Source organism: Columba livia, chromosome 25, assembly GCF_036013475.1.
Source record: "Columba livia isolate bColLiv1 breed racing homer chromosome 25, bColLiv1.pat.W.v2, whole genome shotgun sequence".
NCBI lineage: Eukaryota > Metazoa > Chordata > Aves > Columbiformes > Columbidae > Columba > Columba livia.
In genome coordinates, this window is record NC_088626.1 from 1,795,780 (window position 1) to 1,818,624 (window position 22,845).

Sequence of the window (22,845 nt, forward strand, 5' to 3'; positions counted from 1 at the left end):
CCGCTCTGGTATCGTGATGACTGTGTCTCTCCCCCTTCGAAGAAATCACTCGGTTTGGTAGAATTCGACGCACAGTACAGCTATTTTTAGGGTTATTGTGAGGAGATATTCTGGTTGTGCTACACAAAGGTGAGGAGCAGAGCGAGCGCTCTGAACCGGTTACGCACCGGGAGGGTGGCCTTGGCACCGTTCTGACCGCTTTCCCGTGAAACTGGGCCGTTATTAATGGCTTTCAATGCTTCTCTCTATTGGAGCTGCCGTTCAGTAGGAATTTACACTTGGAAAATGGATGAGAAAGATCCGCCAAGCCTCATTTGCCGCATACTCTGTTGATGGGGACGGGGCACCTGATGGTTTTGGTTCTGGGTTCTCCTGCAGCTCCTCCAGGGGTGAAAAGCAAAACTCATTTTGCTCCGTTTTACAAGCGCTCGGAGCCTCTGAAGCACGAGGTGTCTTATTCATAATGAAAAAGGGAAATTGCTGCCCTCAGAGAGCAGAAAGAACATGCAAAGTTTGCAGGAGGGCAGGTGGAACTGGCCGTAGTCATTGCTTCTGGCTCTTGCATTTGTGCAAGGAAGGTGGTTGCTTGACGTGGCGACTCTTCTGAGATATTAAAGTTATGTATGTTTGCACAGCTGGGCTTTGAAAAGTTGGTATCACACATGATCCGTTCTTTTGCAGACTTCCATATAAACTTGCCCCAAAGCACCCCCAAGAGACAAAAAACGTCGTGCAAACCAGCGCGGGGATTCGCAAAGACACCTCGGCATTGTGCAACCAGAAATTTGCGTGGTTTACAATTTCAAGAAAATAAAGATGATTCCCCGGAAAACTGGGTAAAATAGCAGCACTAAAAGCAGGTTTGAATTTGACTTGAGCTGCTGAGGTTCAGCCCGTTGTTGCTTTTGATCCGGAGCCCTTAGAGCGAAGCGCTGCAGCAGGTTGGATGCTGTAGGTAACAGCAGGTGGATGTAGGTTAGACGTGAATGGGGATAGAGATGTCTGGTAAAAATAACGTTGGGCTATTTGGAAATTGGGGGAGAAGAAAAGCGCACAGAACTTGACCTGCTGCTCACACTATGCGGCTTTTTCTCTGCTTTTCAAAGCGGGTACAAACGGTTCACATGGAGATATTTCCCTGTGAGCGTTTCTTTTGCCTTTGACAGCCAGGTCCGGTGTCCTCAGCAGGCAGATCTGTGGCAGACGGACATCTGCCATTCCCAGCCGCCAAAGCCTCGGATGTTTCAGATATTCCAGCACAGGTGGAGAGGGCGCAGGAATTGGAAGCTGTCGGTACCTTCCGTCGTGTCTGAGCATAAAAAAAGAGCCTTTACTTGCGCTTCGTTTTGCCTGAGCTGCTGCAGAATGCTCAAAATGTACTTCTTTTTCCTCCCCAAAATGCATCTGTAACCATCTGTTCAACTCTCTGTCTGTACCATCATTCGTTTGATGAGGAGCAAGCAGGGAAGGGGCTCTTGCATCCAGTGCCCTTCAGATTCGCTCCAAAGGTGGGTGCCAGAAGCTGCAGTGAAATCTCTCTCTGGTTTATCACCAAACACATTTAATCCTGGATGATTTTTTGGCCTCGAAGCCCCAGGGTGGGAGGATACCAGCTTTTTATTACAAACCCAACTCTGGGAACAAACCGAGTGTTGGTTGGAGCTGCCACTTCAGGCAAAATCACCCTTGGTGTGTTTTCAGTGATGAATTTGTCGTTGTTGGGACTCTCAAACATAGACAGAATAATTTGGGGGTTACTGTGTTCTCTTTCATGGTGGTGGCTGTTTCTGGGCTGTGAACGCTCTGGTTTTGTAGAGTTGATGGTAGAGAAGCAGCTTTTCATCAAAATTTCCCATCCTTACCTATCCATGGACGGCTGCGAATACTTGATCCCGGCTTGGCAAATAAAATCTGTGTTAATTCTGCAGCAAAGTGGAGTCTTGCGAAGATACAGCGGTCCTCTCGCTTTCACTGGAGTCTCTCGAGCACAACTGACCTTCTAGTCCGTTTTACGCCTCAAAATCGCACTTGCATTTGTGTCCCTTCATTGTGGTTTGGTGAGTGGGGCAATTGTCATCTCAGGAGCAACCTGCACAGTGTGTCTGGATGCCCTTGCAAGGTCCCGGACCTTCAGGATTTATTTATCTCCTTATTTATTTATCTATTTAAACCAGACTGGGTGCAGCGCACGGAAAGGGAAGATGGCCCAAAGATGGCAGCACGTGCCGCTCACAATTTTGCGCAGGTTTTATCTATTTTAATGACTATCTGCTGGCTCTGGGGGTGGCTTTAACACACTCGGGCTCTCCATAACAAGCCATGGCATTTTTTGGTGAGATAAGGAACTATTTCCCCATTTTGCAGGTAGGATCAGAAAGCGGGTGAGACTCTTCCACCTCTCTCAGCGCAAGATTTCAGGTCTGTTTTTGCTCTGACGGCCAAGCCAGCGCCGCTCCCGCCATCTGTGAGCACAAGTCCAACAGGATTGAGCGTTAATAAGGATAAAATTCAGTTATTTCAAAAAAAATAAGTGGATATTTATGCATCAGATAACCGCTTGTACGAGTTGACTAAAGCCCTTACACAAGTTATGCCGGCTAACGAGATTACTTGCTTTGACAACACTAATTACTTAAGTACTCGTCCTCATCCCCTGCTGCGTGGGGAAAGGGGCATCGCCACGTTTGGGTTTTGTGCGGGATTCTCATGGTTCTGGTACATGGAACGATTTTATTTCATTTTCTTGCAGCTTTTGAAGCTCTGGGTGTCTCTGGAGCGGGTTTTTCTCCCTGTTTTCCCTCCTGATACAAACAGAACCGAGGAGAAGCCGGTTTCTTATCGCGGGAGTGGAGCCACGCGAAGCCAGCGAGGGAACTTACATAAAACTTCTTGGCTGCTCGCATCGGCGTAGCCTCATATTTTATCTTGCATAACTCCGCTTGCTAGGGCTACCAAGAAAAGGCAAAGCGGCCCATGCCAGGAGCTTTTTGTGGATCCCTCGTGCATGGTGTGAGCCTCATGGTCGTTCAGCTTTCTGGCCCCACCTCTGTGGGCTTTTCACTTTATTGGGATGGCTCTGGAGTTGGCAGCCGTGCCCAAAGGCCTGGGACGGTGGGGAATACGGATCCGGATTGTTCCTATGTCTCTGCTTCTCTTCCTTTAAACCATTTGACCTTCAGGCGCTCTCTGGCTTCCTTCGGAGCCCGGTGGCAGATGTTAGGACAACTGCCCGGTTTCTAGAAGCACTTACAGATAATTCTTCCAACAACTTAATGGCTGCAAGTCCCAAAACCTCCCTTGCTCCCAGTCCCACGGTTGCTCCTTCCGGCCTCTCTTGCCCCAGCTAAACCTATTTCTATCAGACCTGCAGCTCCCCCGTCCTCCTTTGGCTGTGCAAACACCACACAGATCCAGAAACAGGGGGGAAAAATACCTGAAATGCTACAAAACGTCCAGTTTTCCACCGGTAACCAGAGAGGTCACTTATTTCTTTTCTTTTCCCTATAGAGATGAGCTATATATACAGCAAAAAGCTGTCGTCCAGCCTGTATTGGTGCAAGCAGGGGTCTTGCTTAAAGCTTTTTAATTGGCGTCTCCATGGGGAAAACTGCGTGTGCCCTGGAGCATCCGAGGCTCACGGGGCACTTAGTGGGTCCCCAGCAGAGCGTAACTTCCACCTTATTGCAAACACCGGCTCCCCTTTCATTAGAGCCGCTCTTGTTCTCTGCCCTACATTTCACATCATCTGAAAACTGATGTTCAGCTGCAAAGAATCCCTTGTGCTGCCTCTGTGCTTTAGATTTTTTTCCCCTCTCTGCCCCCTGGGTTTGGGAGCTAAATAGCTGCTCTATTTGCATTTGAAAGGGATGGGTTGCTACTGTTTGGCCAGCCTTATTTTGCCTGTTAAATCCAACAGGCTTTGGCACACGGGCTGTTTTACTGGGTGATGGGTAAGGACATCGGCTTCATTTGCATGGCAGATATTTTTCTTCTCTAGCCGCATCAGGGTTAAGTGCAAACCTTTCACCACTTGACATGACGGCATCAGAAGATGGTGAATTATCCCATGAGTGGGTTTCCTTGCGTGTTGGAGGTACGGCTGACTGTTGAAATCATTAAAATGGCTGTAAAAGCCCCATTTCCCTTCCTCAGCGAGGCCGGGTCGTGATAATGTTGGTTATTCGAGGTGTTTTGCGAAGGAACTGGACCCCTGGACCTCAGATGATCTCTGCATCGCTGCGATAAGATGCAAATCGCCCTGTGGTGCAAAGGAGCCGCCGGCAGGTTTTACTTCTAGTTTTTCTCTTGAAAATAATAAGAACGGCTGTTGGGGTGTTTTCCTGTATAGATTTAAAACTTGCCTTAAATGTTGGATTCCATCAGTATTTACCAATTCCTAAGCTTGTTGTGAAGCTTTTTGGAGCGGCCCATGGCGCGAGATCGTTGCTGGTAAGCGCAGCTTCTGCTTTAGGGGTACAAGCGGTTTCCTGATAAGCGAGAATTGTACATATTGGTCCTCCTATGTTAACTGCCAGTTCTTGGGAACCGGTGCGTTGTTTTTTCTCCTGCTTTTGCCTCTATTTGCGTGCAATCCCGTTTTAGCGCAACGTTACGGCGACAAGCGTCCTCGCCGAATTAGGAGGCGGTTTCGGCGCCGGCATTTTCTGCGGATGCATATGGCATTTAGTCTGCATACGGTGGCTTTTTAAACACGCCGAGGGGTGTATTCAGTCGCTCTGGCAGCACAGCTTTTCTCCTTTCAGTACCAGAGCATAATTTCGGTGGAAGTGTGTTTCTGAGTGTCTGCTCGTCTCGAGGCTTGGAACGAAAAGCCTCCTGCTGAAAAGACTGCAGTTCTTATTTTTGCCCCTGAAAAGAGACGTGTCGCTAACTTCTCCGCTTCCATTTCCAGCTGTCCCGTTCCCTCCCACGCAGCGGCTCACTCTGAAGGAGGTGTTCGAGGATGGGAAGCCGCGGCTCGACGTCCTGAAGAGCCACTTGGTGAAGGAAGGACGCCTGGAAGAGGACGCGGCGCTCAAGATCATCAACGATGGGGCCGCCATCCTTAGGCACGAGAAGACCATGATCGAAGTGGAGGCTCCGATCACAGGTCAGCTGAAGTACCGAATAAGGGCCGTCTAGGAAAAACGAGCAGCTCACAGCAGCCGTTTTCCCATGTTCCTTCCATCGGCGAGGTTTTTAAATTGCATGAGCTCTCAGAAGAGAGGATTTTGCTTCTGGAGATCGAGTGCGTCTTTGCGGGAGCTGGATGTAAAGCCTGGGTCAGGGCACAGCCACGCTGGGCTCCTTGTTTCTGCTGTGACCTTTCTTTTCTTAGCGTGTAATTCTGTCCCTCTTTTGTGCTGTTCTTGCTCCCCTAGTGTGCGGTGACATTCACGGGCAGTTCTTTGACCTGATGAAGTTGTTTGAAGTCGGAGGATCACCCAATAACACCCGCTACCTCTTCCTGGGAGACTACGTGGACAGAGGCTACTTCAGTATAGAGGTGACAAATAAAGCGGGGCTGCTAGCACTAAACTAACCAAACTAAACTAACAAATACAGACCTGTCTTACTGGATTTTATAGAATCATTTTGGTTGGAAAAGACCTTTAAGATCATTGAGTCCAACTGTTAACCCAACACAGTCAAATCCACCTCTAAACCATGTCCCTATGACCCTCATCTACCTGGTTTTTAAACACCTCCAAGGATGTTGACTCGGTTTTGCACACAAGGAAGAACACATAGGTACCGTACAGTCTGCTTTTTGGCAGAAAAATCATGATTTTGACTGGGATCCTCAGCCAGTGGCAGAGCCGAACAGCAGCGCTGGGGTTAACCACTAAACTCTGCCTTCAGAACTCGAGTTTTAATATCACTTGTAGCTGTCAGTCAGGGGAACAAGAGGGAGAGTTGATTGTATGTTGCAGGCAACAGGATCCTACCAGGCAGTGGGAAGCAAACGTTGAAAAACTCGCAGGATTCAGCTTAGCAGGGGAAAAGAAAGCGCCACGTTACTGAGTCACAGCTTGCCCACCGTCCACCTTGCAAAGGGGTCAGGAGAAAGGAGCAATAAATCTGGCCAAGTGTTGGGTAACGCCGCGAGTTTTTGGTCTTAAAGGGCAGAATAATCGGTAGGTCCCCATGGTTGGCGCTGGTTGGGAGCGACAGAGCAGGGACAGATGCTCCAACTGGGGCTGGTGCTGTTGGGATTTCTGGCAGGAGGAGCCCAAATAACCCCTGGGGAGGAAGAGGAAGAACTGGGATCCGACCGCTTCTTTAAATGGCTTGGCTTGCGTTAATTGGGTTCGCAGTTGAAGTGTATTTACCTGGAAAAGAGATTATGTTATAGCACAGCAACTTTTTTTGAGATAAGACATGTTTTTTTTCTTCTTTTGTGGATTAACCAGGAAACCCTCAAACGAGTAGTCGTGCCCTGCGTCTACACTTGAGTTTTACAGCGCTTCTCCCACTCTTTGCTCCTACCCTGCGGTTGGTCTCACGTGGGGATTTTACTCCCAGATCTGCAGGAGCGAGTGCCCAAGTTTAGGGATCAGTGCCTGAGTTTGGGGATCGGTGCCCTCATCTCTGTGCTGGGGTAATATGGAAGAATTCCAGGGTGATGGATGACGAGTCCACCTTGCAGAGCAGAGCTGGTGGGAGGAGACGTTTTGCTTTTATTTTTGAGGAGGAAAGCCTGAAAATTACAGCTAAACCACATCAGGATGCCCTGACGCTCCAACCTGTGCAAGGCAACGTGGTGGGTTTGGGCTCAAAAGCCTTGGGGCAATCGACCTTTTGCCAGCTCTGAGTAGAAAGTTTATATTTTATGCTGCTCTTGACCTTCTTCCTTCCCTTTTCCCCTCATATCTGCGGGGGCAAAGCCCCCGAGCGCTCCCTCACCCCCAAAGCCAGCATTGATCTCTCACGAATCAAGGGTGGGCTTTGATTAGCACATGCGGGGGCTGATCCAAATGTCACTGATAAAGCAGGATCTTGATTCCCTCATTCCTATTGATGTGTGTTCCTCTGCTTTCCACCTACTGTTTTTAAGAGATTCCCACCTGGCTGTGCAGAAACTGCTTGCTGTAGTGAAAGAAAACAGGTTTGCCGCTACAAGCAGAGAGTTAAAAATACATACATAATGCAAATAAACCCATTTAGCATAGTTAAAGACTCCTATAAGATGCAGGGCTGTAGCAGCTGGACTCTGAGGTGCAGAGATGGCTGATCTGTGATCATTTGGGGTTTGGAGTTTTGATCGCTGGATCCCAGAAGATAAGATGATGGATGAGCACCCGGGTGTCCCTGGGAAGGTGGGAAGATGTGGCATCATGAGGTGTTTGTGAAGCCACAGCCCAAACTTGTGCATCCATGTGCTGGGCAGGGATGCGATTGAGTGTCTGCCCCGATAATCACTGATTGAAATAGGAGGTAATGGTATAATTGCACTGTGATGCAGGCAGCCAGGAAACAAGATGCAAAACTGAGGGCCAAGGAGGTGCTGAGGCAAAGGGTGTTTGTCAGCAGCCCAAATAACCCGCACAAGCTTTCCTCTTTGCTGTATTTGGTTGTCAAGGTGAAAGGAGCAGTTTGTGGCTCAGACAAAACCCTTAAAAACCCCAAAAGCCTCTGTTCATCAGCTCAGCTGGATGTCTTCAGCAGATTATTTCTGGGCCTCTGGCTCTGGGAAATTCTCATTTAAAAACATTTGTTCCAAGTAAGTGTAATGAGGCCACGAAGCGTGGTTTGGTTGGTTTGGTTTCTTTTTTTAAAGAAGAGAGGGAGGGGAAGGAAGCACAAAAGCTGAGAGGTCTGTGGGGTTGAGTTCTGAGTTCAACACAGGCGGGTGCTTTACAGATCCTTGGGGCCTCAGGGATCCCTGTAGAGCTCGCTGTGCAGGTTCGATGCTTAAATACCGTGATATCTAAGGTGTCCGTACCGGAAACTAACTTGGAACTGGTTTATTTTGGTTCTGGAGGTGGTTTCTGTGCTTCCCGGAGATCTGCGCACCAGATCAGCAGCGTTTTTAGGTGTCAAAGTGTTGACAGACTTCACGGTTCGCGTTCTCCAGGCGTGTGCCGTTTCTGTAGCATGTCAGCCTAAAGGGTAAGCTCTTATTAGAGACTTTAATCCAGATCTTCAGGCTCGCTGTCATTATGGGTTGTCCTTCCAGCACTCAAAATCAACAAGGGAAATGTGATAACGTTTCCCCGTACGAGATACCGGCTGATTTAGCTGTCAGCTTGACAACGTATAGCACAGAAGGGTAAGTGCGTTTGATTTCCAGCTGCCTCACGTAGAAAAACCACCATCTCATACTTCTGGGAAATAGGAAAAGGATTGTTTCAGGTCCGCGCCTCATCAGAGACCATTTTTACAGGTGTTGCTGCTCAGATAGGGGATGTGGAAAGGCTTTACTAAGCTCGTTTTTTGGCGAGGCTTTTCCTGTTTTGAGCTCGAACTTCACGTGACCGCAGCGTAAGCAGAAAAACAGAGGCGGGGGAAGATCAGGCTTTAATTTTTCTCATATTTAATGCAGCGTATAAAATGTCTGCGCTGGCCGCGCGTCTCTGGTTTCGATTGCAGCGGCACATCTGGAGCGCACGTATCGCCGCGCAGCTGCTTTTGCTTTGCTGCTCTGAAAAACAGGTTGTTTTTCGCCTCTTTTTTGCTTCGGTTTCTGCTGGAAGGAAAAGCTGCCCCCACCCAGCCCAGAGCTGGTTTCAGTTGAACGCGATCTCATCTGTCACTTCTCCAACTCGAGCCTAATATAGAGAAACGCGCCGTGTGGCTTCCCCCCCGCCGCCAAGATAAGATCTACTGCCGATTATGGAGCTGGGTTTCTATCAGGGTTCCACTTTGAATTCGGCTTGTTGGGTGTCTTCCCAGAAACACTTAGTGAAGTCTACGGATGATTAGTGCCCTATAAAAGGATTTTATGACGTGCCATCTCCCCCTTCCCTTTCTTGCAGTGCGTGCTGTATTTATGGAGTTTAAAGATAAATCATCCCAAAACGTTGTTCCTCCTTCGAGGGAACCACGAGTGCAGGCACCTCACAGAATACTTCACCTTTAAGCAGGAATGTAAGTATCAGCAGTGTAACGGTTTAAATGTATTAATGTGTTGTGACCAGGTGCAGGTCTTAATTTTTGTGGGTCATATCAGCTGCTCCAGAGCTGTAAGTACTTATCATCTGTTTTCCCCTGTGCACATTGCTCTTCTGTTTCAGCTCCTGCTTTAAAAAATAATTAGAAATATATACACAAAAGTCCTGTAGAGTGCTGAGTGTGTGTTGCTGTGGCCATCTGGTTACAAAGAGTGAGCGTGGATGGAAGAAATGTGAACAAATCTCTGATGAGCCAGTTGCACGCACCTCCCATCTCCCCGACTTTCAGGCCCCGCAGCGTATAATTACTGCCAAATGACTTTCAGCTCCAGATCGTGCAGCTGGGATCGGTGATTACAACTGGAAGCAAATAAAGGATTTGCTGCTCGGTGTTTGCGCTGAGGAGAATCATTACCTTTAAGATCGCTGTAGTTGAGTTAAAGATAGTTTTGTGCGGCACTGCTGTGTTTTTAGAGCAATGATGATGAAAGATTGGGGAGCGACCCCTCTCCTCTGAGGATGACAGTCGTTCCTCCGAGCAGTAAAAAAGGTGTGTACACCAGCAACGTGTAGCAACGTTAGGTAATAATTGCTCAAAAATATAACGACACCCAAGGCATAACTCTGGTTTTTAGCCCTTTGGCTCTGGATGCTGCTGGACAGGGTAAGGAACCGAAATAATGACATCTCTTTGCTCGGAAATGACTTGGAAAGCACCAGCCGGCTCTCAGCTGGATGCTGGAGCCATCGGATGGTGGCAGATGAGCTCCTCTTGAGCTGGGCTCAATCTGAACCAGACAGACAGAGGTGATGGGGTTTGTTTCCCCTGTGGAAAACAGACGATAGTGCCTTTGTGCTTCCTGTATTGGAGCGTGCAGCTGAAATAAACCTGTTGGTATCTCCCAAATAAAGCTGGAGGAAAGGTAAACTTTCCATTCGTGCACTTTTGCTTTAGGCAGAGTTGTGTTTTGCAGCAGTAACGAGGTTTTCTCAAAGATCTTGGCTCTGATCACACCTTGCAAAGGGGCTGCAGATGCCAGGAGGGACGCGCTTGGCGTGCGGTGATCGCTGCTCCTCATCCCTGTCCTGGCGAAAAGCATCGAGAGAGATCTCTGAACGCATTTGGAGTCTTGCTGTAAAAGCCAAGCTGCGTTAGAAAGGCCGTGGTGTTTCTGTTTAACGTATCAAAACCTCTTTGCCTCCATTAAGATGAGGCGTCCAGTGCGGGTTGGGATCACTTGTAGCCCTGGAAGATCCGGTGTGAAGATTCATTTAACTGCAGGAATCTTGGTGAGATTCTCACTCAAAGCACACGTGTCCGGCCGAAAAGGCAATTGTATCTGAAGCGATTTGTGTAGTATTGCTGTGCCAAATGAAACAGCTGCTGCATTTCCCAGCGTATAATCTGTCTTGCAGCTGAGGCTGGTGAGACTGAGTTTAGAGGGATGGAAGTAGGAAAGGGATGTGATGGCTTTATTAGCATCCCAAGTTTTCTATTAAAATGGCAAGCACCTCTGTAATAGCCTCTTTTCTACGTTAATCTCAGTGCAGGTGTTCTAGAAAACAGCTTGAAGGGAGATTAATACTTTGACCATGTCCAGATTACTGTGAAGCCTTTTTATCTTTGTGTCCAACACGTGTTTTCACTAATACACGGGTGCAAAGTCCCACTTGGTGGGTTGTAGACACAGAGTTTCTGTATCACCACAAGCGCTAAGGCCCTTGAACTTATTTATCAGCACCTTGGCTGATCAAAGCTTTGCTTAATGCTGCGTATATCGTGTAGGTTTGGATGCGTGAATGAGCCCCTCTTAAAAAATGTTAAAAGTTAAACTAAAGCTCTGCTTTCAGCCTGAACATTCTTTGTGTAAATGAGTAAATTAATACAATTCTTCCCCCTGCACTTCATCTTTCCAGGTCGAATCAAGTATTCGGAGCGAGTGTATGATGCGTGTATGGATACGTTTGACTGTCTTCCTCTCGCTGCACTCCTAAACCAGCAGTTTCTGTGTGTTCACGGAGGACTGTCCCCAGAAATCACGTGTCTAGATGACATTAGAAAAGTAAGTAATCTCCGTATTTGCGTAACCTGTCATTAATAGCGTGGCTCGCTTCATTCCTGCGCGTCCACACTGCACGTGTGTGCGCCGCTGCGGTTTAAACCAGCGTCATCCTGACTTTTGCTGTATGTTTTTTAGTTAGACAGGTTTAAGGAGCCTCCAGCCTTTGGTCCGATGTGTGACCTGCTCTGGTCCGACCCGTCAGAGGATTATGGCAACGAGAAAACGCTGGAGCATTTCTCCCACAACACGGTTCGAGGCTGCTCCTATTTCTACAGGTGAGTGGTGTTTTATGTGGCTCGGGGGACTGGAGCTTTTGTCTCCCTCAAACTAAGAGATTTGGGGACATAAATTGCTGTTCAGATCACCCTCTGGGACTTCACAGCGTAACTGGCTCTGAAATTGGCTGTAATGCACAAAATCTTGTTTGTTTTTTTGTAATATTGAGCTCTCTTTGGGTTTGTTGCTGTAGGAAATGGTATCGGCCAGCGGAGACGCTGCTTTTAGCTGGCAGGGTGCCTTTGGAACGGTGTTCAGGCATTGGACAGCAGCAGGAGCTCTAGAATATAATCTTTTCCTGTCTAAAAGAGAAGCATTTGTGCTGACAGCCCACTTGTCGCTGGGATCTGGCACCAGGGGTCTGGTTAACGGAATTATTTGCAATTAATTTTGAACGATGTAACGCACACCGTCCTTGTTTGGAGACGCAGACCGAATGGATGCTGCAAGTGGCTGGTTCTTAAAACCAAGCCGGTGGGTGCTGTCGCTTCTCCTGTGCTACATGCTGATGTTTACTTGCTTTTTGTCTTCCAGTTATCCTGCAGTTTGCGAGTTTTTGCAGAACAATAGTTTGTTATCCGTAATCCGAGCTCACGAAGCCCAGGACGCCGGGTGAGTGCTGCAAATTCCATCCGCATTCGTGTTATCCTTAGTGAGACCGGTCTGTTTAACACTTGACCTGTTTTCCAGGTACCGAATGTACAGGAAGAGCCAGACAACAGGCTTTCCGTCATTAATCACCATCTTCTCTGCACCTAATTACCTAGATGTCTATAACAACAAGGGTAAGGCCGGCAAGGACAGGGCTCTGCGGCTCTTTGGGTGCCACTCAATCCCTCTCCATCATCCCTTGACCGCTCTTCCCTCTCCTCCTTATGCATGAAAGGGAAAAAAGAGCTTTATATATTAAACCAACAGCAGCTGGGGAGCTGGAAGTGGCTCGATTCTCTGACTTAATGTATTACTGAGGCAATTAGCTGTCAATTTATGAAGCCTAGAATAACGCTTTTATTTCCAGCCACGTGACAGCTGAGCGCTACTGGTGAGTGCTGCCATAAGAGAAGCCGCTCATTTCGGCAAGCTTTTAACTGCCCTGTGCCCCTAAAATGAGTATTATAGGGAACTTCCCACAGCTGTGGGGTATTTTTACCCCTCACTTCGGATTTTGGCCCCGTGTTCATCACATCTGATGTGCGTAAATGTAAACAGCTTCGTTACGTTGACCTTTGCTGTGATGAGCTTTAGTGAAACAACATAATGGGTGAGCTGCAAAAATGTTGCTTAAGCCTTCTATCTTGTTGATAGTGACATTTCATTAGCACAGGTACAAATCCCAGAGCTTGTCAGCGCCTACGACACGTCTTGTCGCTTCTTTTTCTCTTCCAGCTGCTGTACTGAAATATGAAAACAACGTCATGAACATCAGGCAGTTCAACTGTTCCCCTCATCCCTACTGGCTTCCAAACTTCATGGATGTCTTCACATGGTCTTTGCCTTTTGTAGGGGAAAAGGGTAAGAGATATTTTTGCTATGAGTCTCCCCGTGGTTTGTCAGAGCACCACGAGTGTCAGAAACCTGTCCCATAGGCTGTTAAATGTGTTGCAGCTCAATAATGTCAGCACTGGAATTTAATTCAGGTTCGAGGAGATCTGCATATTACCAGGTAAAGTTCATGTGAAAATAATAGCCGATACCTATTTTAGAAGGTTTTTACCAATAAACCAACCCTTTCTTGCTATTTCTGCACTGCTGATGGTGCAGCCCCACCTCAGAATTTGGAGTTATTAACATCTCTTGTTGGCTTGTGGCCCACCAAAAAAGCAGCATTCACTTCAATTTAAAGCCTTATTTCATACTGAAGGAGGCGAGACTGCTTAAAATATGACCGTTAGAGAACAGAACTTCCCTAACAATGACTGAGACTCAATTTCTTAGCAAAAGTGTTTTTAGATCTCCTGGTGAATTTAAATTCCAGCCTAGCTTGGTGTGTTTGGAATACAGGTTTGAAGTGCCAAAGGGTTTTTTTTTTTGACTTTGAGGAACCAGAGGTTGAATCTCCCCCCGAGATTTGATGTTTTTGGAGCCAGGTGGCCCATGGTGGGGGGGTGGGACCTTCCACAAGCCCAGGCTGTTCTGTATGAACATTGGCACCCGCTCCCCGCGGCTGTTTCATCTGTGATGTGCTTGGCTGGCATCCACCTCCTTGGCAGAAGGTGGGAAGCACATCGTCTGCTGCGAGGAACCAGAACTGTGCGCCTAAAAGCATCTTTGGGCTTCCACTTGCAGAGTAGAAATGACCTTGAAACGGTTTCATTGTCCAGCTCGTCCTCGCGATGCCTCCGCCTGCCAAGCGCGCGCGCCAGGCTGCTCTAACGCTCCTGTCTGTGCTTCTTGCAGTCACAGAGATGCTCGTTAACATCCTCAACATATGCTCTGACGACGAGTTGATTTCAGATGGTGATGAGACATTGGAAGGTAAAAAACAAACCAAAATGCTGTTAGGACCCAGTTGGTACCGGGGCGGAGGGGAAGGTGTGTGGTGGTAGTGATCAGCACTTGATTTAGAGCTGGATGCCCAGCCAGGGTCTCCAGGTGCTTTTTGGCCAATTCTTGTGCAGTTCTGGGTAGAAAACGCTTTCCTTTCCCGTTGCTGTTCAGTCACAGAGATATTAAATTATATTCACTGCGCCAGGCGCTTCTTGGCAACCCCTCTGGAGATGCTTTCCTGCTCCTTACAGACACTGCTTCCCAAATGTTAGTTATTTTCCCCCCAATCCAAAATTTCCTGCACCAAAATATCTCCCCAAACCTCTCATCCATTGCAACGAACTCCGTAAAGTGGCTTCTTGTGTCACCCCCGCAAAAAACCCAAAAAAAAAAAGCAGGATGTAGTTTTTGGCCCTGGTTTTAAGCCATGAAAATGATGGCTGAGCAGTGGAGGCGCAGGCGTGGGGTGTCAGCGCGCATGGGGGGCCGGGGAGCGCTGGTGAGTCCAAACGCAGTCAGAGCTCAGGCCAGCGTTGCGGTCCGAGGTTGAGACTCTAACCCGCTTCTCCCATTGCATTTCGTTTTTGTTTATTTTTGTGTTGATTTGGTTTTTTTTCTTTCTCCCTCCCATGAAAATTAAATTTGTTTCTTCTATCTCTGTCTTCATCTACTTGTTTCTTGGTGTCTCCTCTCCCTGAAGATCACTACATTTCAAGCTATCAGAAAGGTACCCAGCTAGAATTTGCTACAAGCTTAATTTTCACTGCCTGTGCCACCAGATTCCTTGGAGTGGATTTGAATAGCTGACTAGTTGGGCAGCCTCTTCATCCCCTTTCAGTTTTAACATAAGCGCCGTGTGTTTTTTAACCCTTCTGCGTTCCTCCAGGAACCTGAGAAGCGGGATCACGTTTCTATCTGACTTCTGAATGCAGCCACTTAGTGCATGGCTGAGCCATCGGTGCATGTTGAACCCTCCGGTTTGGCTTGTACTGTCCTCCTGTGTAGTTGGGCCATGTGAGGAATCTCAGCTGAGAGGAGATGGATTTGTTACCTCTTTCACTTTGAATTTGTTTGTTTGTTTCCAGTTACCCTCCACGCTTTCTCTTTCCCCTCCCGTTGGGTGTGTGTAGCGGAGAGGGGAGCTCACATATCTCACTTTTGTGTTTGTGTGGGGTTGAAGCTTCAAAGGCTCCGGCCGAGCCCTCCGCTGTGTGCGTTTGGATGCCAAAGCTGATGCTTGCGTGACACCCCCGAGCACAGCCCGGCGTTCCGCAGCCTCCATCAGCAGTCAGATCCGTCCGTGTTCTGCCTTGCAAAACTGTGTCCACGTGGCTGAGTCATTTGTGTTACATCCTGTGTAGTGTGATCGAACCCGGTGAGCTTCGAACAAGACCTATCCGATCCGTTTCTTTTTTGTTTGTTTGGTTTGGGTTTGTTTTTTTGGTGGTTCTCCTCTCTTTAGACCTTTTAAGTCCGTGTGTCATCTTGTTGGTGTTGCCCTTCTCGCTGCCATCCTGAGCGCCATCCTCTCGGCACTGTTCTCTCGAGAGTGTAGCTGTGACTCTGTAAACCATGATTTCTTTTCCCAGAGTCAGGCAGGTGCTTCATATTGACATTACCTGTGCCCGGAAAAGCAGGAAACCTTAAACATGCCGCTGTTTGTTTGGTTTGTTTTATTCTTTCCCTAAGGTGGGACGACAGTCCGTAAAGAGATCATCAGGAATAAGATCAGAGCCATTGGGAAGATGGCACGGGTCTTCTCGGTCCTTCGGTAAGGGAGACGCTCACAATTTGGGTTGTGGGGGATGTGGTCAGGCTTGAGTCCTGCTGGGGAGAAATCTGCGCATTGTGTTAATCTCTCAATAACTGCATTGCCTTTTATTTCTTTGCAGGGAGGAGAGCGAGAGCGTGCTGACCCTCAAAGGCCTGACTCCCACGGGTACCCTGCCCCTGGGAGTGCTCTCGGGGGGGCGGCAGACCCTGCAGACCGGTGAGTACCCACCGTCCTCCCCCCCGCAGCCCTTCTGCACCTCTCTACCCATCCCTCAGCTGCCCCAAAACCAATTCAGTCAGCTCCCGTAGGACGCCAGGAGACCCCAGAGGAGCTTCAGGCACAGGGGGAGGGAGGATTCAGGAATAGGAGACAGCAAAAGTGTAGGTGGGGTGTGGAGAGCCTTCCACGGTGTCCCCACGTACCCTTGGAAACAAAAAAAGACACCAGCACCCTGCCTAGAGCACGTATGGCTTTATTGTACGTTTCTGCAACAATTTTTATATTCATTTCCCTTCTAACACTGCATGACAAACATCCTCTGCTTCACCTCTCCGCTGCTCTTGTGTGATAGCGTATATACGAATGTAAACCTGCCTGCTTGTTTGTTCTTCGTTAAACAAACCCCCTCCAGTTTTAACACTATGAAACTGAGAATCCCAAACAGAGGAAGCTCAGATTTAGTTGAAAGAAGGTGATTCTTCCAGGCCTGTGTGTTTCATATTAAACCTTCTCTCAGCCCGCTGGTTTTGATCCGGTTTTAGAGGTTTCTGTGCTTGCTGGCAAATACTTTTCTCCCTCTCTTGTCAGCCAACAGGTTTTATCCGCGCACAGGACCAAGTTAGCGACCCGTGTGTGTTAAACTCGCAGGGCAAGGAGCTTGGCTGATGGTCAGGGAGTGAGTTATCGTAGTAACATGTGTCCCCAGAGGGAATCCTGTAAATCTAGTGTTTTAATCCTTTCCTGCCGCCAGCCTTTGAATGCTGGCGCCTCCCCAGCCTGCTTTCCCCTCGCTATCAGCGCTGGGTGATTTCCTGCGGGCTCCAAAAGGGCTCGTTCTGGGATTACCTCGCCTCGATTCAATAATTCACAAGTGAGAAACACATAAATGTATCGCTGCCCGTGGGCAGGATGCGGCATCGCTCCCAAACTCCTGGGTTTCTCTGCCCACAGAGGAGTATGATGTGGTTTTTAATTCTATTTTTTTATAGCAATCACCATAGTTTGTCGCCCCAGTTCTGCAGGCATGGGAACAGCGCCTGAGCGGGAAGGCGGCTGTTTCAGCTCCGTTGGAGCAGCCGCTTCGCAGCTTTGTCCCCAAAACACACACAGCGGGTCATGCTGCACCTTCCCCTCGGGGTGGGGGGTCCCTTTGGGGGGTACCACCCAGCGCCCCCCAAAAAGGAACCTGAGATTTGTGCATCTCCCCAGGACAGGACAAACAAGCTGCACCTTTGCTGCTGCCTTCCCACCCCTCGTGCTCCCCAGCACCACCCTGCTTTTTTATACCCATCTCACGCTCCTTTCCCCCTCGTGCATCCCTTTTCTCACCCCTTCCCGCACGTCCCTTTGCCCCGCGCCGTCCTGGTGAACACACAGGGCTCCTTCTGCTCGGTAGAAGAGGGGGCCGCCCCCTTTTTGGGATGTGCACCCCAAAATTGGAAGGACGGAGCTGTGGTGATGTGATGCTTTCCCTCCCCGAGCCTCCTGCCAGCCTTCCGCAGCACAGCTTAGCAAAACCGGCTGAATAAAACCGCCGAATCTGGAGCAAAGATGTTCAGCCACAACTCCCTTATTCCTCTGTGGCCTCTCAAGGACCACGTGGCCTTTGTGTTGTGTCCAAAGCAAAAAAAAGTGGCGTTTTGAGGCTGAAAAGTGGGGGATCTATTGGAGAGAAGGGCCTGGTCCCAGATGTTGAGGCAGAGCCTGCAAAAACTCGGCCAGCTGCTGCAGCGCGTTTAGGAAGGGGGAACCTTGCTCAGCCTTGAGTTGCCTCGTTGCTTGGTAACACTTCTGGGAGGTGGAGCTGAAGCCAAACTGGATTTGAAGCATCACCCTACTTTCTTTTGTTATAAATCAAGGCTTTGGGAGCGGAGCAGCCTGGTGCCCACTGCTGGATGTCATCGCATCCCCCAGGGTCACTTCCCTTACGGGACTCTGGGGCTGAATTCCCCATAATTTACCTTCTGAAGGTGGCCAGGGCGCCCTAAAGCCACCGAACTGGGAGTGAGTGGGCTCTAAATGCAGGTGGAGCCCCATGGGGTGTCCCTGTCCTTAGCACGGGCCACCTTTGCACCCAAACCCTCCTGTGCACACAGCAGCACCCCATCTCTCTGCTTTTCTGTCCCTTCCCATCAGATTTATCGGTGCGGAAAGGAGATTCCCCCGTGTCCGCGCTCAGCAGATGCCAAACCCGCGGGATTCCCCTTTCCAACCTTCCTCTCACCTTTTATTTCCCCCCTTCTTGCCACTTGGTTTTGATTCCTGGGGCTGGGAGGCTGTGGGCTCTGCGGTCGCAGTTTAGATCACTCACTGTCACTCTTGTTTATTATTATTATCATTATTTTTTTGTTTGTTTTCTGTCTTCATTTTTGCATGCCACTGTTCTTCTGTATTGCAGCCACAGTAGAAGCGGTAGAGGCACGGGAAGGTATGGCTAGAATCCGGCGAGAGACTCAAAATCATCTCTGTGTGTGCCTGCGCTAATTTTAAAGAGCTTTATCAGCCTCGTGGATGCTTTTTGACTCTTGCATCACCAGAAGGGGCAGCAAAAAATACACAGCGGGCTGGTTCAGGTCTCTGTTTTTAACTTTAATAAGGCTATTGCTTGATGCAATACCTTTATGCTGAGAGTGTTCTCTCTCCGGAGCGGTTTGTGCTCTGGTTTCTCAAGCCCGTGGTGTTTGAGGTCCTGCAATCTGATCTGGGATGCCTCGTGGCTGAGTTCATCCCCTGGGTAGCTCCATCTGCCAGCAGATTTCATTAAAATCACCTAGGAAAGAGCGGATTTTGCTGCCCTGGTGTAATCCCGCCTTGCCCACAGGTGGGCTGGGGTGGTCCCACTGTGGACAAGCAGCTTTTGCCCTTTAGTTTGTGTAGAAATGTGATATTTGTGAGGTTTCCTTCTCGATAGCTCCATTCATCCACTGCACCTCTGCACGGAGAACTCTCTGATTACCGAGGGAGTTTATTTGCAAACCAGCCAAGTCCTCAAAAGATTTGACCCAAAGCCCCTTTTTCCTCAATCTGTAAACACAAAGAAGCGGAACATCTGGTCCGTATCATCACCGGGGTGACGTGCTCAGCCCGGGGTGATGGAGGAGAGGTGACGTGTGACGTTTTGTCACCCTCAGCCTGCCCATGTGTCTCCTGGTCATGCAAGAAGCGTTTGCGACCCCAGGACGAGCTGGTTCCCTCTCCTGGTGCTGCCGTGTGTGGTTTGTGTTGGAGCTCGAGCCTTGTGGTGTTGTCTTTCTTGTGTTGGTTTGATTTTTGCCTTTTATTTAGTATCGTGGGTTTGGTTTTGGTTTATTTTTTCCAGCTTTGAAAGTTTCCTTAAGATTTCACTGTTTGGGGACATCGAGCACTTGTCTGGTTCTTCACATTCCTACAAGTAAACCGTGTTTAAAGAGGGAGCAGAGCCAAGTCGCTGCCGTCTTAATCCTGGGCTTTGCTGCGGCGATTTAGCGCAGTTTAGCTTCCCAGCCACGCTGTGGTCCCGCACACAAGCCGGTGACGCCAAAAAATCACCTCCGGACCCATTTTTATAGCCCGACTTGTGCTTTCTGTCCCCCCCATCGTGTCCTGTGCGTGTCTGGCGTGTGTTAAAGGGCTCCCGTCCGGGGATCCGCGGCTCAGCCTGGTTCTCACGTCTCGTGTTTCTCTCTCCGCAGCCATCCGCGGGTTTTCTCCGCAGCACAAGATCCGCAGCTTCGAGGAGGCGCGCGGGCTGGATCGCATTAACGAGCGGATGCCGCCGCGCAAGGATTCAATGCACTCGGACGGGCCGGTGAACTTGGTAACCTCAACAAACTCTGCGGACAAGAACGGCACGGGGAAGAAAACCCAGTAACGCTCCGGCCGCCCGATCTGCACCGCTAAAAGGATCCAAAACTTAACGAATTTTATTTATTTATTATGGGGGTGGGGGCGGGGGAGAAACCAACTTCACCTGGAGGCACGTTCATAATCCAGTTTGCATCCATTCTGTAAGAAAGGTGACCATTTTGTAATTTTTTTATTTATGTTCGATATATATAAAAGAAAACAAGTCCATCTTTTTTTAATTTAGAAACCAATCTAACTGCTAGTGCATATATGAAGTGTTGTGCTGTACAGCTGACCTCTCCACCTGAGGCAACAACCTCCCGGGGGGGGATTAAAAGCAACAAACAATACACAAAACCAGTTCCAGGCAACTTGGGTCGTTGACTTTGGTGCAATTCTCAGTTAGCCTGTGCTTTCAAAAGCAGGTCCTTCCCTTGCAAATAAGCGTTGGTTTGGTTTATCTTTTCACAACTCTCTTCTTCCCAGAGTTTGAGTTCTTCTTCAGTTTCTTGCCTACCTGCGTCTGCTCCTTTAGCGACCGATTTGTGGAAGGCGCGTTGCAACGGGCAGGGATCCATCCCCATTCCAAAGTGACCCCTAAATATTCAGGATTAAGCTCAAAAACACCCCTGTGCATTATACCGATCGCAGCACTTTGTCCTTTGATAATTCAGTTTTATTCCAGTGAAGCCCCCCCCCAAAAAAATAAGAGTGTGGAGGCAGGAGGGAGAAGCGCTGCCCCTTGTTGCAGCTTTTCCCGAAAATTTGGCCATTCGGAGTCCGGAATTTGTGCCCGTGCAGAAGAATCCCTGTGGGAATCGCTGTGATTCAGAGCAGAGGAATCATCTCCAGGCTCTGGCGATCCGCAGGACTTTGGGAAATCTGCACAGCCTCCATTTTAAAGGAAAAAGGGGCTGTGGATGCAAAGCCCCCCCTGCGACCACCACCACGTTCCACGCCCGGGATGCGAGAGTGCGAGCCCCGGGGGTCGCGATAGAGATTTGGGGATGTTCCTGTAGAGATGTGGTTTGTTGGCGAGGCGGTTTTGCTGTCAGACCCCTGTTTTGGGCTGCACACCTGGGTGGAAGCGCCGAGTGGATGTGCTGGAAGCTTTGGCAGCACAGAGGGCTCCCCGAGGACGCCCTCTTGGGTGCTGAGGCTCTTAAAGCTTGGATCTCTTAAGCAGCGCCTCGTTCTTTCCCTTAAACCTTGACCTGAAGCGCTGAAGGAGGATTTTTGCGATGCTCCCGTTTGCTCGCGTCCCTTCCCCGCGTGTCCTTTGAGCCGCGTTCTTTTCCACATTGAATCAGCCGCTTTGGGAAGCGAATCCCTTGCCAGCTCTCGCTTCTTTTCCAACCAAACTGTTCTTTCTCCAAGCAGCAGGTGAGCTTGAGCCTCCAATAAGGGATATTCACCTGGATCTTGCTGTCTTCCCTTTGAGCTGCGATTCCGGAGGAAAACAGCAACTTTGCAGGAAGCTTTCAAATCATCTTTTAATCATACGTCACTTGATTTCACGCCAGGAAACCGTATCAGTGAGCAGAACACTCGGGTTTCACAACAGTCGCATGCCTCCACTTTGTCTTTATTTGTTCCTTCTTTACACGCCCGCTGCTTTGCAAAAGAAAGCACGAGATGTTGTTGAGCGAGCTTCTCGTAACCCCATCCGAGGCGTGGGGCCGATTGCCTTTTGTCCGTGAGTATTTCTTCTCTCTTATTTTGGTTTTCCCGTTTAACAGCGTCCTTTCGGGAACGCAGTGAGCCCGTGTGTGGTTTATCTTCCTCTGAGAGCGCAAAAACCCCGTGCAAAGGTGCTGCCCGTGCATGTTGGGGCACGTTGTTCTGACCCAGGCTGGGATCTCGCCCAAACGCGTTTCATCGGGAGCTTTTTGGGGGGCACAGCCCATGCGGGGGGCTCGGGGACCGTCCCTTTGCAAAGGGGGTTTGCTTTGCTGGCGGTTTGTGTCCCCCCCCCCCCCCCCCAATCTTGTGCTCGAGCTCCCCCCAAAACCTCTTTGGTCCTTGTTCTCCGTGGTTTTGCTGCTGGGATGTATGGATTCCATACTGCCAGGTGAAGCCGTTGCAATGCTGGTGCTGGTTCCCCCCCTAATCCCCTTGATGCGACTTTGCAAGGGGGTGAGGAGCAGTGGTGGGGCCTGGGGGTGTTAATGACCCCCTCGATTAATTAACACTCATCAATGTCACCCTCCCCATCACCTTTTCATCATTTTTTGGGGAAGAAAAGGTGATAAAACCCTTGGGCAGCGGCCGGTGAGTCCCTCGCTCACCTGGCGAAACAACTAATGCCAGAAATCCAGATGTTCCCCCCTCTTTTTCCTCCTCTTCCCCCATTTCTCCGCGCCAGCGCCCCGGAGCTGTGCCCGTCCCTGTCCCCCCGCTTTGGCAAACAGGACGGGGGGCACACGGAACCCTCCGCAACCGGCCTCGCAGCCTGGGTTTCTTTTCCTTTCTTTGCATGTTATAGCAAGGTGCATGTAACCAGGAGGGGAGTCAGCGGTGGGGCGGGTGGTGGGTTGAGTTCCAAGTATTTTATATATATATATATATATATATATATATATATATATTATATTTTAGTTCATTTTGGCGTTGGGAGAACCTCTTGCTGCCCGTGACCAGCGTGGGGGCTTTGTCACCACCCCGGGCGCAACGCGACCCAGTGGGTGCGATGACCGGGACACACAAGGACCCCATTCTGGGTGCAATCACGGTGATTTAGGGTTCTCGATGCTGCAGGATCAAACGCCCATTGCCTGGAGTGAGACCGCCTCCTTTTTTGTTCTTTTTTATTTTTAATTTCCTCGCTATTTTTTTTTTATTTAGTTATGTTTAAAGGAGAAAAAACAAATGGTGAAAATGTTATTTATTGGCAGAAATTATTTAATATAATTTTTTTTTTGTGAACAAGGAATGAATTTGTTAGAACCGTCTCAATGTAAATCGGAATTCATCTTTAAGGAGAAGCAAAAAAAAAGAGGAAAAAAAAGGAAAAAAGTGTAAAACTTGACGCAGTCGCTGTGGTTTGTTCTGGGAAGGGAATAAATCAGGTTCTTAGGGTTGGTTTTAC

General features: G+C 49.0%; 1 protein-coding gene across 7 annotated transcripts in view; it reads left to right on the forward strand.

Annotated features, from left to right (window-relative positions):
* PPP3CC (protein phosphatase 3 catalytic subunit gamma) overlaps nt 1-22,785 on the forward strand; it is a 30,395-nt gene extending 7,610 nt beyond the window's left edge. Inside the window, exons 1-15 of one of the 7 annotated variants that reach the window (XM_065040951.1) lie at nt 4,021-4,093; nt 4,913-5,110; nt 5,382-5,506; nt 8,979-9,090; nt 11,031-11,176; nt 11,312-11,451; nt 11,987-12,064; nt 12,143-12,237; nt 12,839-12,964; nt 13,850-13,927; nt 14,640-14,666; nt 15,629-15,710; nt 15,832-15,929; nt 18,331-18,360; nt 19,604-22,785. In XM_065040951.1, coding sequence (XP_064897023.1) covers nt 4,036-4,093; nt 4,913-5,110; nt 5,382-5,506; nt 8,979-9,090; nt 11,031-11,176; nt 11,312-11,451; nt 11,987-12,064; nt 12,143-12,237; nt 12,839-12,964; nt 13,850-13,927; nt 14,640-14,666; nt 15,629-15,710; nt 15,832-15,929; nt 18,331-18,360; nt 19,604-19,782 — 1,572 coding nt within the window. In that variant the 5' untranslated portion in view covers nt 4,021-4,035 and the 3' untranslated portion in view covers nt 19,783-22,785. Of the gene's footprint in view, nt 1-3,926; nt 4,094-4,912; nt 5,111-5,381; nt 5,507-8,978; nt 9,091-11,030; nt 11,177-11,311; nt 11,452-11,986; nt 12,065-12,142; nt 12,238-12,838; nt 12,965-13,849; nt 13,928-14,639; nt 14,667-15,628; nt 15,711-15,831; nt 15,930-18,330; nt 18,361-19,603 lie in introns of those variants that run through there. The other 6 variants (XM_065040957.1, XM_065040952.1, XM_065040953.1 and 3 more) reach the window with 6 other exon arrangements.
* The last annotated feature ends 60 nt before the right edge of the window (nt 22,786-22,845 follow it).